This window comes from Rhinopithecus bieti, unplaced genomic scaffold (assembly GCF_001698545.2).
Source record: "Rhinopithecus bieti isolate Rb0 unplaced genomic scaffold, ASM169854v2 scaffold_35312, whole genome shotgun sequence".
In the NCBI taxonomy this organism is placed as follows: domain Eukaryota; kingdom Metazoa; phylum Chordata; class Mammalia; order Primates; family Cercopithecidae; genus Rhinopithecus; species Rhinopithecus bieti.
Genome location: NW_016814757.1, coordinates 23,524 through 40,337, shown reverse-complemented (window position 1 = coordinate 40,337; position 16,814 = coordinate 23,524). Strand labels below are relative to the sequence as shown.

Here is a 16,814-nt window from a genome sequence, read left to right as displayed (position 1 = left end):
AAAAAAAAAAAAAAAAAAAAAAAAAAAAAAAAAAGGTTAGAAGGAGGAGGAGGATGTTCCTTCTTCAGCAGGAGGTTGTGTTCTCCTGTTTTCCTCAATGCTCTTCTATGGGATTTTGGTCTACCGCAATCCACTAGCCCAAAGGATATCCAGTTGGATATGCCTTTCTTTCAAAATAGTTTTTGTTTGCTAATATTCTTGCAAAATAATAATCACTTCCATTATTAAGCTTTTCATTTATCTGGTACTTACTGAATTCCTGATATATGTAAGACACTGCTCTATGTGCTAGCAATACAGTAGTAAAGAAAACATCATTCCTTCTCACATGCCAAACGCTGTATAAAATGCCTTATGCTTTATTTACATTATCTCCTTTAATGCTTACAACCCTTGTGAAGTGGACGTTTTTCTCAATTTGAAAATGAAATTTTGCAGATTAAAACTTAATTGAATTTCCCAGGATCTCACTTTTAGAAAGTAGAAAACTGGGGGTCAAACACAAATTTAATTAAAGTTATTTCTCTGAATTACTGGTCTCTCCAACTTCTAGACCATGAATAAAGAAATGAGAATCATGTAAATCAGAACCTGAGCTATATAAGTAAGCCCAATAGATGTTAATAGTGTATCATGAAAAAAGTTTAAGACCCCAGCTCTGTGGACCTGGGTGCATAATCAGCAAGTCATTCCCTCCAAAAGTAAACCTGCCATGAATTTCTTGCCAGGCATGATTTCATTGAATCCTGTAAACAGCTCTTTAAGGGGCATCCTAAATTGTCCACTGTCCACATTCATTTTCATTTGTCCACCATCTATGCAGTAAAAGACCACGTGTAAATCGACATCAGGGTACTGTGGACAGTTCTGCTTTATAAAAATGAAATAAAACAGGTCAGGTTTTATCCAGATTAATTAAATAATATATTCAGTTCTTCAAAAAACACGTACTGGTATGTACCGGCTATGCACCATTCTCTTCAGTACGTTGTAGAAAGTAAGACAGCCAAGAACCCTGCTCTCCTGGGTGTGATATGTGGGAATCAGGGAAACAAACAAAAAGAATTTAAAAGATGATATCAGACAATAAGTACTACCAAAAATATGTGAAGGGTCTGGGAGTGGGGTGAGTATAGGATATGAAGGGTGTGCAGTCTCAGAATGAATGATGGGGGAAGGCCCCAGTACAGAAATGCTGTTTGAATTGAGTTCTGCATGGTAAGAAGTCAGCCATATAAAGATTTAAGAGAAAGAAGTGCTAGTCAAAGGGAAAAAAACAAACAGAGGCCCCAAAGCAGGAACAAACTTCATTTGTTTGAGTAACACACACACATACACACACACACACACACAAAGACATTTGTGTCTGCATCAGACCTTGGAGGGGAGAGGAATGAGAAAATGTTAGAGAGAAAGGTAGGGCCCAGAAGACAGAAACCTTATGTGTGACGTTCTAATGTATTAGCCAAAGAAAGACATATTTAAGTGTGGACAGATTGGGAGGTTGAGGCGGGCACATCACTTAAGGTCAAGAGTTTGAGAGCAGACTGGCCAACAGTTGAAACTAAAAATACAAAAATTAGCCAGGCATGGTGTCACATGCCTGTAATCCCAGCTACTCAGGTGGCTGAGACAGGAGAATCACTCGTCATACCACTGCACTCCAGCCTGGACAACAGAGCGAGACTCTGTCTCAAAAAACAAATGTGGATGGGGATGTTGTTAATAATTACCCCATAATAATAGGTATGAACCAGGAATGTCCCAGGCACATCAGGACTTGAAGTTATTCCACTTATATGCCAAAGTAAGGAGTTTGGATTTTATTCCACTACAGTTGTGATCCCTTAGACAGTTTTAAGCAAGAGATTTGCATTTCATAAATGTTCACTTTGCTGTGCGAAGATTAACTTCTGGAATGAGAGTTTTGTTTTCGAGGCTAGTGAAGTAATCCTGGCAAGCAGTGATGGTGGCTTGAATGGCAGTAATAGAGCCAAAAAGAAAGTCACTGATTTGGGATATATTTTGTAGATAGTGTAATATATATATACACACACTATAATATATAATAGGACATACCCATAGGTTGCTCATAGGGGTGAGGATAAAAGAATAATAGTCACTACTGGGTTTTCGGCATCAGCCTTTGGGTGAATCATGATGCCGTTTGTTGATTGTGGACATGCTGACAGGAGAATCAGTTTTGGAAGATGATGGGGCATGGGTGGAATCAGTAGTCTGGTTTTGACTATGTTAAGTTTGAGATTCTTGTTGTAAATGCAAGTGGAGATAGCAAATAAGCAGCTGGGATACAATCATTTTGCTTACTGCATTCAGAATAGCTTTCCTGCAGTGTTATCTGTATTATCCTCAATAAAATAATTTAAAATGACACTCCAGTATTCTATTAAAGTGATTTTGTATTCAACATCTTTCATTATTTTTTGTTTTCACCCTTCAGTGTTTGAAATTGCTAACATTCTGATTGCCTTTCTAGGAAAGCGTAGACCTGGGTGAAATCATGTTTTCCCTTTGTTACTTGCCGACGGCAGGGCGTATGACATTGACAGTCATTAAGTGCAGAAATCTGAAGGCGATGGATATTACTGGCTCATCAGGTATGTACACAAAGGACCAAGAGCACAATCCCAAATAAAATATTTCATGTATCTAAAATGACACATGACTGCTGAACTATTTGTCTATGATGGGGTACTACAAAAGAAAAAAAAAAAGATTACAAATTTAAATGTTCCAATTCATCTCTTTTATTTACATTATCATTATGAAATTTTTAAAAGGTGTTATCAAATAGATCTGAATTTGGGTTCTTGTTTCTATTTCTTCCTCTACCAATTTAGTACTGTCTCAAAAATACATAATTTACCATCTACTCCCCTACTTTCAGCTAGTCAGTTGTTTATAAAGGAAGATTCTTAGGCTTTAAGTGGTGAGTGAGGCCATGTGAAGATATATTTAGTCTGAACTTATTCGCCTTACCTGATCTGCAGAGAAATAACCGTGTTCCACGACCATCATTTGCATTTGCATTTTTGCCACGTAACCAAAAATGTGTGCATCTGTAGTGTCTGAAATAAATAATAAAATAAATTAATGCTTCTTGAAGATTCTGAAAGAAATTCTTGAAGGAAATGCCTCTTGTGCTAACTCTGATAAAAAGATAAAGACACATCATGTTTCTTCATCCCTTTATTTAATTCACTGCAGTTATGGGTAATTATTTAGAATTTAATACATAAACACTGGCACAACTGTGGAAGAAAAATGATAAGGGAAGAGTAGGGAGACTGGTAGGTATTCGTTGTATTAAACAGAAATAAGAAATAGTGGTGGAAATAAAGGATGACATTTGGGGAAGATCTATAATTTGTGGTTTTGCAGAACAACAACAAAATCTAAATTTGCATCACAAAAAACATAAGGGAACTGTAAGTTCTGGTGTGGAAATAGCTCCAGGATGTACAAGTGGATTTTTTAAAAGAGGTAAAAAATTAACATGAATATTATGCACCCTTCTGTGTAGGAATGGGGAAATTTGGAATATATATACTCATATTGCTAATATCTGTATTAAAAATACCGAAGTGATATACAAAAACTAAGGGATGAAGAAGGATGAAGACAAATGGGAGAGAGACTACTTATTGTATATCTATCATGGATTTTTGAACTATGTCATGATGTTCATTTTTTAAAATGTGCAGTACATAGTGTGTATGTGAAAGTAGAACAACAAGTAAATTCTACATTAATTTTGGTGAAACAGTCTTGGGTCAGTAAATGTTGAAGAATTTAAGATAAACAGTGTACTCTGCAAATTGTTTATTCTACTCTTTTTTACCATGTATGAAAAGAGATCAAATTTTGAGACAAGAAAACAACATCAAAGTTATAATTAAGTGCAAGATTCCATTTTACTTATATGAAACTTTTCATCAGAGAAGTGATTGCTTTGAGAGCACCTCCTCATTAATCCTCTCAACAGGCTTGTGAATCAACTAAAGAGCCAGTAAACTATCCTTGTCACAAGCAGAGAAATGTAGTCGGAGATGTGATGGGAGTTACAAAGGGTAATCCATGCCTCTCATTCCAGTTGTTCATTAGAAGGCCTAAGCCTGTGGGCTCAAACACAAAGCTGTATCACAGAAATGAGCTTCTCCTTAGGATGTACTTCCTGTTATTTAAAAAATTTAAAAATAAATAGGAAACAGAGATTAACATGTTATCTTGTTTTCCTCTGTATACCCCATTTCCAGCCACGAATACCTTGCTTCTTGATAGGAATGCTTTGGAAATATACAGATACATATTTCAAGAGTTTAAGAAGCATTCACATGCTCAAATAAATTAATATTGCCATCATTTTGGTTTATTCTATGGAAATAAAATGTATTACTGTGGAAATAGGAAAAAAGAAATATTGGTGCTACAGGTAGAGGATGGTCAGAATGAAAAAAAAATTAAGATAGCAGACACTGATTGTTTAACTATCTAGTGTGCTCAACCCAATGTCAATATCACCTCCCAAAACCATACCTGCTTTGAATAGAAGGTACAAAAGTAAGGCTTGTTGGAAATTTTGTATAACCATCATATAGTTTTCTATAATACTATAGTAGTTTTACAATTTAAGATGGTAAGGGTAATAGGAGAGATATCAAGTCAGCTGTAGCAGAACTTATTAACAATTATCTGCTCCCTTTGGCCTATAAAAATGTAGCCCAACTAAATTTTTCTTCTGTAATTGGAATGATGTAGACAATGTCATATCAGGAGACTTCTTCCTGTGTGGCCATCTTTAAACCAAATATCCCCTTTTTTATCATTTCCTGCTGTGCATGCAATAAATCACTTGTAAGTATCATTTTTTTTCAATCGAAGTTCCTTATTAAGCAAATGATATTTTTAATTTTAGGTCCTTTTCCAGTAATTGAAGGAAATTCCAAGTATATTTTTTGCTGTCTAATTGTTGCTTATTGTGATCTCTATCTGTCTAGGTACAGTGTTGCTAAGTCTTTCCCAAGTTTTGATCTTCTTACTCTAGACCATTTTGAAAGAAACTAACCTTACTAGAATTATTCTTTTTTTGGAGACAAATTTAAAATTGGTAATACTAAAGGTCTTAACATAGGCCTTAGTACTGTATGTCTTATTTAGTAAAAATAAACTGCAGTTTTATTTATACTTTGTACTATTACTTTTATTCTAATAAAGTTATCTTCTTATTCCTAGATCCTTATGTCAAAGTGTCCCTGATGTGTGAAGGTCGAAGATTAAAAAAGAGGAAAACAACTACAAAGAAAAACACTCTAAACCCTGTGTACAATGAGGCCATTATTTTTGACATCCCTCCAGAGAACGTGGACCAGGTCAGCCTCTCCATTGCAGTCATGGATTACGATAGGTATGTGTATCTCTCTACTCACTGAACAGCAGCCACGTGTAGTCATGCACAAGCCAAACTCAGCTTTTCAGGTCATTTACTGCTACAACAGTTTTAATTTAAATTGGAGGAGGGAATATTGATTCCTTCAAAATTCGTTGTTTTCTGTGTTAGAGTTGTGGATTTTCATTTCCAAAAGAAGTCATCTTTAAATTAAAATTCACCTGACACTGGTGAAAGAATGGGTCCAGAAGTGGTATAGAACATATTCAGGAAAGCACTATTGTGGAGTCTTTTTACAGTAACAACAGAGATTATAATCAACAGAATTTGTTTTACCAACTAGGCTGGAATATGAATATCATGGTGCTTACCCGAGCTCTATCATTAACTAGCTGCATGAGAGGACATATTACATAATCACTTTGAGAATCACTTTTCCCATTTGTAAAACTTACGCATCCTATAGAACTGTGAGCAATGAGGAATAAGAGTGGAAAGTGAATAGTAGCCATAAGGATACAGCTTTGATGCCTTCACATTAATCTTAAAGCATTGCTTTATAGATAGTGCTTCCAGATCACACAGTTTGAGTCACTCCTGCTTTCATGAAAACATTGCAGCCTCCCCTATGCAGCTCTGAAGATCCTTCCCACTGCAGCTCTTACCTTTGCCCTCCCACTTTCCCCGTTGCCTGGACTGTCCTCCAGCTTCCTGTATCTTGTCCCACCAACACCCCACATCCTTGCTTGTGTTAGCACCTGTGTAAGTCTTGCTTTGCTGACCAATCCTCTTCTTCCTCTGAACGCTTGTCCTATCAACAGTTTGTGTCTCTTATTTGGGCTTTACTGTATACTTCCTCTTATTATTTTGCCTTTTAGATTTATACAGTTTTTGGAAATGAATGCTTATGTTTTTAACCTACAAAATTATCAGTGCACAAAGAGTAGCTTAGTACATTTATTTTGTTCTAAAACACACAAACAAACACAAAGTGTCCATTTTATAGTATCATCACCAGGACCCTATAACTGAGAGAAATTAATGTGCTCACCTCTGGCTTAGAGCTAGGGGGAAAAAACACTGAAAAATAACATTTGCAAGCACCATCTATTAGAACATTTATAATTTAAAATTTAAATTATAATTTAAAAAATGTATAATTAAAAAAATTCACTTGTGACTACTATTTAGAAAGAGAGAGAACTCTTGAAGTAGTTGGAACTTCAAACCTAAAAAAGCTGCAGATGTTTTTGTCAGGAGCCCCATTCTGCTTTGCCAGTTACCCCCATTGATTTCTCACAGCAGTAAGTGCAGGTGGATGCAACTGAGCATTTGTCACTGTGGGCAGTTTTATGGAAATTGATGCTAACAAGATATGCACAGGAAGACAAAATTTTTGTGCCTAAAAACATGCTTGTTGGGGAAATTTCATATTAAAGAAAATAATACTACATATGCATATCTACATCAGTGATGGGAAAAAAGTAATGGAATTGTTCTAAAATCATCTCAAAAGTATCTTTGGAGATGTCTGTCAAAATCGAAAGCTTCTTCCAATGACATTCCATTCTTGAGAAGCAGCTTAACCACATGTGCTCTTGAGTCAACAACTCATTTGATTCAGCTCCTGTCTCTGCCTCTTACTAAGTGTGTAAAGTCAGGCCAGCTCCTAACCTTCTGGGCATTTAGTTTATTTGTAAAACGAGAGAATGATAATAATGATATTCACGGTCATGGTGGGAGAATTAAGTGTGTCAGTACATTTAAACTACTTAGAACACTGACACATAATAAGCTCTCAAAAATATTAACTGTTATTATTATCATCTTGATTCATTGCTGTGAAAGCAGGGCCTGAATAGAAAATACAAATGTTGTCCAGGATGTTTTCTGTTATGCAAAAATAAATCACATGCCATGCAACTGAACATAATCCTGCCCTATTTAATTGTAATACAAGTGGTAACACACTGACATATCATTTAGAGCCAATTAAAGAAAATTGGTACTGTATTTCTTGGTGAGAAATCTAAACATCGTTATAAAACATTAAGCCTCATGGAAAGAACAAGATTTGCTTCACATCACTTATCTTAAATAAGACTGTTTGCAAGAAAGACACTCATATAGCTAAAGACCTACTGGTATTTCTCATTCATGCCATTTTTATTATGATGAAATGTGCTTAAACTACAAAGCACTGAAATGGTTTGTGTGTGCCTCTTATACACATTCATGTTTTGAATGTTGATACTGTTTAGTAAACGTTGATTTACTTAAGAGATTTCTTTCGGTCTGAAGTAGTATAATCTGCAAAATTACAGAATCTAATGTTTTAATCATATGTTTAAAATTCTACTAAGATTTGTGAAACTCCCTTTATCTTTGAATGTTGGAAATGAAAGTATAATATTCCACAAATCATAGGGTAGGACACAATGAGGTCATAGGAGTATGCAGAACAGGACTGGATGCTGAGGGTCTTGGGCGAGACCACTGGAATGAAATGCTGGCCTATCATCGAAAGCCAATAACACACTGGCACCCCTTGCTGGAGGTAAGCTTGTGAGTTCCTTACATCTGCTCTTTTTGTTGTCTCTTTTACTTAAATATTATTTATCTGCTAACTTTTATCTGATATTTTATGTATTCATCCTTGTTAAAAAAAAATAGAAAAGATTGTTCTTGCTTTTGTCCCACATTATCTAACATTTAATATTCAAAGTTCTGTGTGCCTTCTTGGATTTTAAAAAACACTACATTTTCTGGGCTTCATATTCTTTTGGACAGTAAGCCATTTGCAATTTTTTTTTTTTTTTTTTTTTTTTTTTTTTTTTTTTTTTTTTTTTTTTTTTTTTTGCATAGTCTGAAAACTTACATCTGTGAATGCTGGAGCAATCTAGTAAGTTTATTACTAACTGGAAACTGCATTTTTGTCCTTCTCTTCTGTAAGAAACAGTCACCTTACCCAGAGTTTTCCACAATCCTTAAATAAAGGTGCTGTCACCTAATATAACTTTTCTGCGTAACAGGAAAGGTATGCCTCTCTCAACTGTGATCAGGAAGTAAAACTGCCCACAGGTTTTAAAAATATTGAGGTGTCAGTTTAGTCGAGTTCAAGGCTTGGCTCTGCTGTGTGACTGCTTATTGTAAAACTTCAGGCAAGTTACTTTACCCTCTGTGTTTCTGCTCTGACTCTGAAATAGTGGTAAACTCAGAGTAAAACTAAAGAAATGCTGAATATTAAGTGCTTAGTGCTTCTTGTTCCAGCACTAGGGACTGGATTGAATGGGAGAGGCTGTGCAGTATAATTGACTAAGTGTCAGTGGGACCAGGTTCTAATCTCAGTTTGGTCACAAAAGAACACGACCTTGGCTGTGTTACTAAGGCCATTGTAAGGGAAATAGGATGAACACCGAATGAGCATTGCATGCTCACACAGGTGAACTGTCGTCGTCACTATCTGTTTATATGTGAATGTGTCAATTCTTTATCTGACTTCATTCAGTATAAATCATAAAAGATAGAGACACACACACACACAGAGATACCCAGTCACTTGGTGTTTTCCCCTAGAACTTCATAAGTATAGACGTGTCTTCTCTGAGTAGCTCACATCTTAGAAAGTTATTTGTTTCAAACGGTGAATGTTGTCTAAAGTACACTTTACTTCTTATTGTATGATTAGTATTCTTTTCCTGATTCTCATCTTTTCGTGTGAAAAGTGAACATTAATTCTAAAAATCTAAAAAGGAGAGTAAAGCCATGTTGGGCAGGAACTCACTCTGAGTGGAGAGGTGGATTCTAATTTTGTTTCTCTGGCTGTCTACTTCTGAGCAGGCTGTTTACTCCATCTCCAACTACACTTCTCCGTATTTCACAAAAATAGAACTGCATGCCTCTACAGGCTTCACAGGGATGATGCAGGGAGAAATGAGATAATGTGAGCAAGAACTCTTAAGGAATGAGAGAAAGGTGCTTTATGACCAAGGCATAGTAATTATTTATTAGTGCTTAATAAGCAGCTTTACATTTCTCTGCTGAAGGGGGATTCTGTAATAGGCACATGTTTGTGTTTGGGAACATGTGGACACTTTTTTTGTCATAATAGAATATACAGGAAGGTAAGCTACGATATAGTCATCAGAAAAAGATCCCAGATAGTTATTGAGAACAAGATTGTGTAAATGTACATTCTCCAGCAAAATAGCTCCTTTTAACCCCTGTTCCTACATTTGTTGGTCAAACAGAATATATGGACTAGGGACCTAAGAACTAGCTGGATTGTGCATTATAGGAAAAATAAGTATGTAATTATATATGTTGTTGTCACAGAAGGCATAAATATGAGAAGGGAAGAGTTATTTGAGAGTTGTGTCCATTGGTACAACAAAGACTAAAGTATCATGTAGAAAATCGGGTTCCTCCACCGGGCGCGGTGGCTCACGCCTGTAATCCCAGCACTTTGGGAGGCCAAGGCGGGTGGATCGCTTGAGGTCAGGAGTTCAAGACCAGCCTGGCCAACATGGTGAAACCCCGTCTCTACTAAAAATACAAAAATTAACCAGGCTTGGTGGCAGGCGCCTGTAATCCAAGCTACTTGGGAGGCTGACACAGGAGAATCACTTAAACCAATGAGGCAGAGGTTGCAGTGAGCCAAGATCACACCACTGCACTGCAGCCTGGGCGACAAGAGTGATACTCCATCTCAAAAAAAAAGAAAAGAAAAAGAAAATCGGGTTCCTTTTATCTAGATAATCATTCATTTTGTTGTAATTAAACGTTTTAAATACACATAGGCATTTAAGGATTGTGCAAAAGTATCTCTGTCACTTGAGGCTCCCATCTGCCAAATGCTGTCCTCATCTCATTAACTGCCTCCATGATCACCTCCTGCCTTAGAGCAAGTGGAATGCAGTCTCTTGTGTTTACTTCAGTTCTCTTGTGTTTAGTCTCTTACTGTTCTTTCCTAGAAATTGCCCCTCACTAAAGTAAACCAACCTGGCCAACGTGGTGAAACCCTGTCTCTACTAAAAATACGAAAATTAGCCGGGCGTGGTGGCAGGTGCCTGTAATCCAAGCTACTCGGGAGGCTGAGGCAAGAGAATTGCTTAAACCCAGGAGGCAGAGGTTGCAGTGAGCCGAGATGAATGGTTTACTAAAGTAAACCATTTATTTTTTGTAAAAAAAAAGCTAAAACCCTGTTGTAAAATTTGAAATTATTCTGCATTTATAAATAGTTGTCTACACAGAGCTGCTCTATGTACGTCTGTGTACCATGCTCTGCCTACATTCTATGAGACATCCATGTCCCTTCATGGTAGCAGAGAAGGTAAGTTCTGAAGGGCAAAGGGAGTTATGTATTTCTTTTCTTCAGCGATTCGCATATTATGGTTGAATATTCACTACTAAAAGGGAGCAATGATTCACCACTGTATTCTGTTCCTGTACTAGATCATATGTTATGAAATTATTGTCTTTCAGTTACCTGGCCGGGCGACCAGTTTTGATAGTCAAGGATCCTGCCCTTCTCCTAAACCACCTTCCACACCATAATGCCTCCAAAATAAGACCATGATATTAAGAACCTAGGATCACGTGCTCATTGAATCAGAAAAAAAAGTGGAAGGTTTGATTTCCTCATTTAAAATATATCTATAGTAATGAACGAACTTGATGTGCACTTTTTTATTTACTTTTATTGTCGATTTTTTAACTTTGAACATCAATACATTTTACTTGAATATATATAGCCCTTCGTTGCATAAGGCATTTTATCCTTCACGTCAAATGCCTGTTAGCACAGAGTGTTTTACTATGTTGTAATTCTTTGCATAAGCAAAGAAATGTTTTTTTAAACAGTTCATACTTATCTAAAATTAAATATAGTTTATGCTGCTATTGTATAAAGTAGCAGTTGTCACATATGTATGGGTTTGATTTTGTTATACTGTGTTCATTTCTAATTGTGCATGTGGTTCTATATAAACTTAAAAGGAGATTTTGAACTTAATTTACACAACAAATCCTTGCACAATCAAATTAGTGTTACTTATCTGATAATAGTTTCTTTCATTCTCAGAAAATTACTTTCTTGGTGAGGTTTGGCTCTGCTAAACTCAAAACTTTGTCTCTCCGGCTTGTTCTTTAAAACACACAAACAAAGCTGTAAATTTAAAGAATCATTTTGAATATAAATTTAAGAAGTAATGCTTATTGGCTGAAAAACGGAGGCTGAGCCATTGTGGCTACCATTTTATACTGTTTTACTGTAACGTTAGCTCAAATATCTGTTGCACTGTTTAACTGATATTTTTTAAATTCTAATAATCTTCATCTCAAATGTAGCATTAGTATTTCTAAGTGAACAGAATCAGAAGTTCATTTTTTAAGTGTTTGTAAGGTTCTCAAGTACTGTGACATGTATTTTTTGTGACTTGAAGCTATCATAGAGATCCTGTATTTCTGATAGACCATACTAACAGACACCAAAGGAACAACAGCACTGCCTGTGTTCATCATCGTTTAGACTGTACACAGTAATGGTGACTCTTAAAACCAGTCAGAAGCTAATCATTGGAATTGGGTACTTTCGTAAAGAAAAGATGATTTATTTTCAGCAAAATATAGAAATATACCATAAATATTAATAATACAGCTTCAACACTTAATAATAATAAACACATTAATTCTAAAGGCCCAGGCCTCCAGTCCTTGCATGAAAGGCATTTGCCTTCATAAGGATCAAGGTTCAGGCCACTACATGTAAAAACTATGCAAATGTTTTTACAAGACAGAACTTTCTTTTAAATCAGGTCAACATATTTTGTCCCATTTTCAGGCCCTGTTGGAAAGTATCTATACTGAATTACCTCAACCTTACTTTTGAGATATGTGGTGTAGATAGTATATATTTCAAGCTTATTTCAAAATTGGTGGTTTTTTTTAAAAAAGGCAAGAAAATAAAACATATTTACCTGGATGAGAAAATTTTATCAGCGGTTATGAAATTTTATTTTGTAAAATCCCATTGTTTCTAAATATTAAAAAAAGTTTTAAAAGCATTAACATTTTGTTGACATCTCTTATAGTGATGGCATTACTATTAATTAAGAGGTAAATATTTTGCACATTAACATTTTAAAGGCAAACATAGTTCTGCCTCAGATTTTTCAAAAATGCTTATACCACCCTAAGGGAAAACAGGTACTCCTAGCTAACATTTTCTCATTTAAAATAATAGAAGAAAGCTGTTTGGAAACACTTGGCTACCTTGTCAAGCCTAAAAGAATTATTTGCTATAGGTAAAATGAAAGATGACACTTGCATTTTGAAATTATTTGTTTTATTGGGAAATAAAACTTTTCAAATGGGAAGACAAAGTTATGCTATTAATAGAATGACATTTTTGGAGACAATTGTTTTATTAGTAGATATAACTGAGAGCTTAAAGTAAATTAACAATTACACGTTTCTAAGTGAGTATAATTCTTTATAATTCTTTTCACCCAAAAACATATTTGAAGGACTTTTTGTTGATTCTTAGAAACTCGCTTTTCTTTACTTCCTAAGGAGAAAAAGCCAATGCTTGTGATGACAAAATGTGAACCCATTGGCCAATCCAAAGACTCTAATATGGCAATTGTAGATTAAAATAAGTTTTTAAAATAATTTTTTAAATGTTTCCTTGAAGTTAGAATAAACTCATCATGCAAGGATATGTGTTAATCCCGAGAAAGAGATGAAGAAGAGGAAATTCACCGCAACTGATCTTTCATGTAATTCAGGAGGTAGGTTTACACTCAGATTAATAAGGCATGATTGTTAAAAATGACAGTTCATATTATTAAAATGTAATCCTAACACTTTTAATACAACACACCCTCACTCTCTACAGCCCACACATTCATATACACATAACTTATCATCTTTCTGCTTGTAATTGAAAATGAAATATTTTTAGTTTCAGTATTTAAAATAAGGTTGATATTACAAATCTCCTCTCATTTGTGTGGGACATCACATTTTAATGGCAGTACTGACACATTATGAAGTTGCAGTTCAGGTATATAATGAATATTTAATTTCAGGGACTTCTTCAGGGACTTACCAAATATAAGTCTAGGGAAAAAAAGAGTAAGGGTTGATTCATTAGCATAACAACACTGATAATCTTTTTAGTTTTAGGGGATGGATGTGTTGTTGTTTTTACCTGATTCACCAGGAAATCACGGGGATGAGGGAATTGAATATGAAAAGAACATTCGTGTTTGTGGAGTATATCTTTTCATAAAACTCAAAACATTGTTTTTCTCACACTGGTTTCCTAATAATATTTTTCCCAACAATTGTTTTTGTCAGGCCAACCCTGTGTTTCTGATACTTCATTTAACATGTTAACATTTCCATATCGAATATATTCACAGTTCAGCAACAAATATCATGAAGACTAGTGCTAGGGGAATAAAGACAGGAAAGCAGAGCCAAGCACTCACTTTCTTATGCAGTTTTGGGAAGTGTGTGCACGTTGTAGTTACTGCAGGGAGATCACAATTGATCAATACTGACTCAGGTTTTTGATAAATAAAAGCAAATATATTTGAACCTATTTGGTGGTGATATTTCATTGACATTCTCAACTGTGTTTATTCTCCTCTGATGTTTATTATTATAAATTTTTGCAACTCAATATAGAGGTATCAATCTCCTAAAGAATTCATTTAATGATTAATTACTGCAAAATTGAAAAAGCCAAACTTCCAACCCTGTGGTCAACTTTCACTATCCATAAAACAAAATATACCTTATTTGAGGATCAGTTACCAAAAGAGCCAAAGACTATTACAAATAAAGGGGCACAAAATCTTAACATTGAACATGTGGTAATTTCTTTAGCTCCTCAAAAAGAGTACTTGAAGTTATTTAAGAATGTATATTTTTATAGAATTTAGTCTGATTTTTTTTGCCACCTTAGTTGTAATACTTACCAGGTAATTTAATTGCCTGATAATAAAGAACACCTGGAGTTGTTAAGGATTTGAGAACATCATTTGACTTCTGCTAAATAAAAAGAAAATGCAGTTTTCTTCACTTGTTTTTGAAGCTGCTCTAGTTGTTTTGAGGTACTCTACTTGATCTAAATTTTATAAACTTTAGGCTAAAATATGTTGCTGTCAATGAGACATGATTCAAAAATGAAAGTGAAATAATTACATGACAGTTGAGAAAAGCTAAAGCATATGGAAATATGATATTGAGATGCAAAATCAAAAGAGGTGTATGTTTTAACTTTTAGAGAAATGTATATAATTTAACATTGTTCCCAAAAAACCTATGACAGAGCATTTAATTGTTAACTCAGTGACATGGGTCAGGATATGATTCATCTGAACCTGCTGTAAAGACCCATTATTTCAAAGAAAAGAATGAGCTTGTATTTTCCATGAGAAACAGTTAATTAAACTAAATGTTGTTTCCAATACATTATTCAGTGATACCCTTTTAGATAAGAATTTTATGTTTTATTATAAGACTTCTATATATGTACTCAATATTCTGTTAATTAAAGTGAATGATAATTTAATAAAAGATGTATTAGTAATTAGTTGTCATCTACCATTAACAGTTAACCAAAAAGATGTGTATTTGAACAGTGGCAGTTAATTAATACTCAGTTCAAGCGTCTTCTCATCAAAGTAAAAAGTTATTTTCACTCTCACCCTGTTCATCGTGAACATAAGAAACCAGGGTATAATTTGGTGGCATGACAACATCATGCTACAGAGACTTAAAAAATTAAAGCACTAAATTAAAGGCTGAAGTGGAAGTGGGACTTAACAGTTTATTGAATGCAAACATTTTGAATACTAAAAGTGGTGACTGAAAAATAAGTAGACAATGTTTAAGAGAAAGTATAGCCTTTTTCATGCCTGAAATGATTTAAATACACTCCTGCCAGGAGGAATTGATTAGGATGATTCTCTACTGCGACACTAGAAATGACTTGCTATTGATAGATACATTTGTATGGAAATATTTTTATCTCAAACTGACAATAATTTCTTCTAAACTCACCTGGACCATGAGAACCCTCTCCAAAAAGCAAAGTTATGCCTGATCTTGTCACCAGAGAGTAAAAATAAGCCATTTTCTCCTGAAATTTCACTGTAAGTGTAATCTGTTGTATGTGTACAGATCCCCTTATTTACTGCAAAGGGTGGTGGATTTCAGTTATTCAATTTCACGTTTTCTTCCCTCAAAATAATTTATTAGATATTAATGAATATTATAGATACAAGCCAAAAGTGTTAAGAGAAATAAATCTCAATGTTGGAAGGTTAATGCATTAGCTGTTTATTTCATCAACCCTTTCAAAATTTTTTGTTTAATTTTCCTAATCTCAGCGTCAATATATGAATTATATTTGGCTATGATTTTTCCATAGAATAAAGTTTGTGGACCCAAAACAACCTATAATCCCTAGGTTATTTACAAACTGGTCATTGAATTATTCTGTATAAAAATTGCATGATTTGTTCTATTTATATTTATATAGATCATTTTGTGAGTTTCGTTATAATTTTGTTTTCTTTAAAATACCCTGGAAGTTTTCCACTTAAATAACGTAGTAATCTCCAGTGTGAATAGCTTCATAAATTTTATCACTGTATAAATAAGCAGGTAGACCAACTCTAATATACAAACTATTTGCATTTATAGTTCGTTTTGTTGACAAAATGTCCAGCCCAAGGGGCGTCATTCACATTAGCTTGTTATTGACCTTTCCGACTGAAAGAAGTGATCGGGCTCACCTGCAAAGTATGGAGAAATTATGGACAATGAAGCGAAACCTTTATTTCAGGATGAAGAAGTCAAAGTCTAAAAGAACTGCCTCACATTGTAAATGTGATGAGTCCACTAACGAATAGTCCAAGATGTTGCCAATTATCAATTATTCTAAACTGCCAGGAACCACTAAAATCCGTCATTTCACTTATAACATCAAATTATTTGGATCCATTATATCTGATTTTTTTGTACCTTTAGTCCTTGTTCATTAGGTGACTTTTCAGCTGAATTTTGTGATTTGATACTTGGCCATTGTTCAAATCAGTATCTTTGATTTCCGTATTATAGAACAGAAATGTTAAAATCTTTTGAAATTCGTGTTTCTGGCTTTTGTACATGGTAAACAGTCATTTGTGAAACTTGACAGCATATAATTGTATTACTTAGAACAAATTTTTTGCAACCACCTTTAAAAGATGTTACACAATGCAGTATTTTTACAATGTCTTCTTTAGAATGTGTGACTGTATTTGTCAGGTTCAGATGAATTACGTAACAATTAAACCTCAAAGCTGTTATGAAGTATACAGTTTATGATTACTTTTGTAAAAGAAAATGG

The 16,814-nt window shown here is 34.6% G+C and overlaps 1 protein-coding gene across 1 annotated transcript in view; it reads left to right on the top strand.

Moving 5' to 3' along the window:
• SYT10 (synaptotagmin 10) overlaps positions 1-12,816 on the top strand; it is a 64,964-nt gene extending 52,148 nt beyond the window's left edge. The window contains exons 4-7 of the mRNA XM_017851916.1: positions 2,498-2,618; positions 5,254-5,425; positions 7,835-7,964; positions 10,892-12,816. Coding sequence (XP_017707405.1) covers positions 2,498-2,618; positions 5,254-5,425; positions 7,835-7,964; positions 10,892-10,963 — 495 coding nt within the window. The 3' untranslated portion in view covers positions 10,964-12,816. The remainder of the gene's footprint in view (positions 1-2,497; positions 2,619-5,253; positions 5,426-7,834; positions 7,965-10,891) is intronic.
• Positions 12,817-16,814: the final 3,998 nt, after the last annotated feature.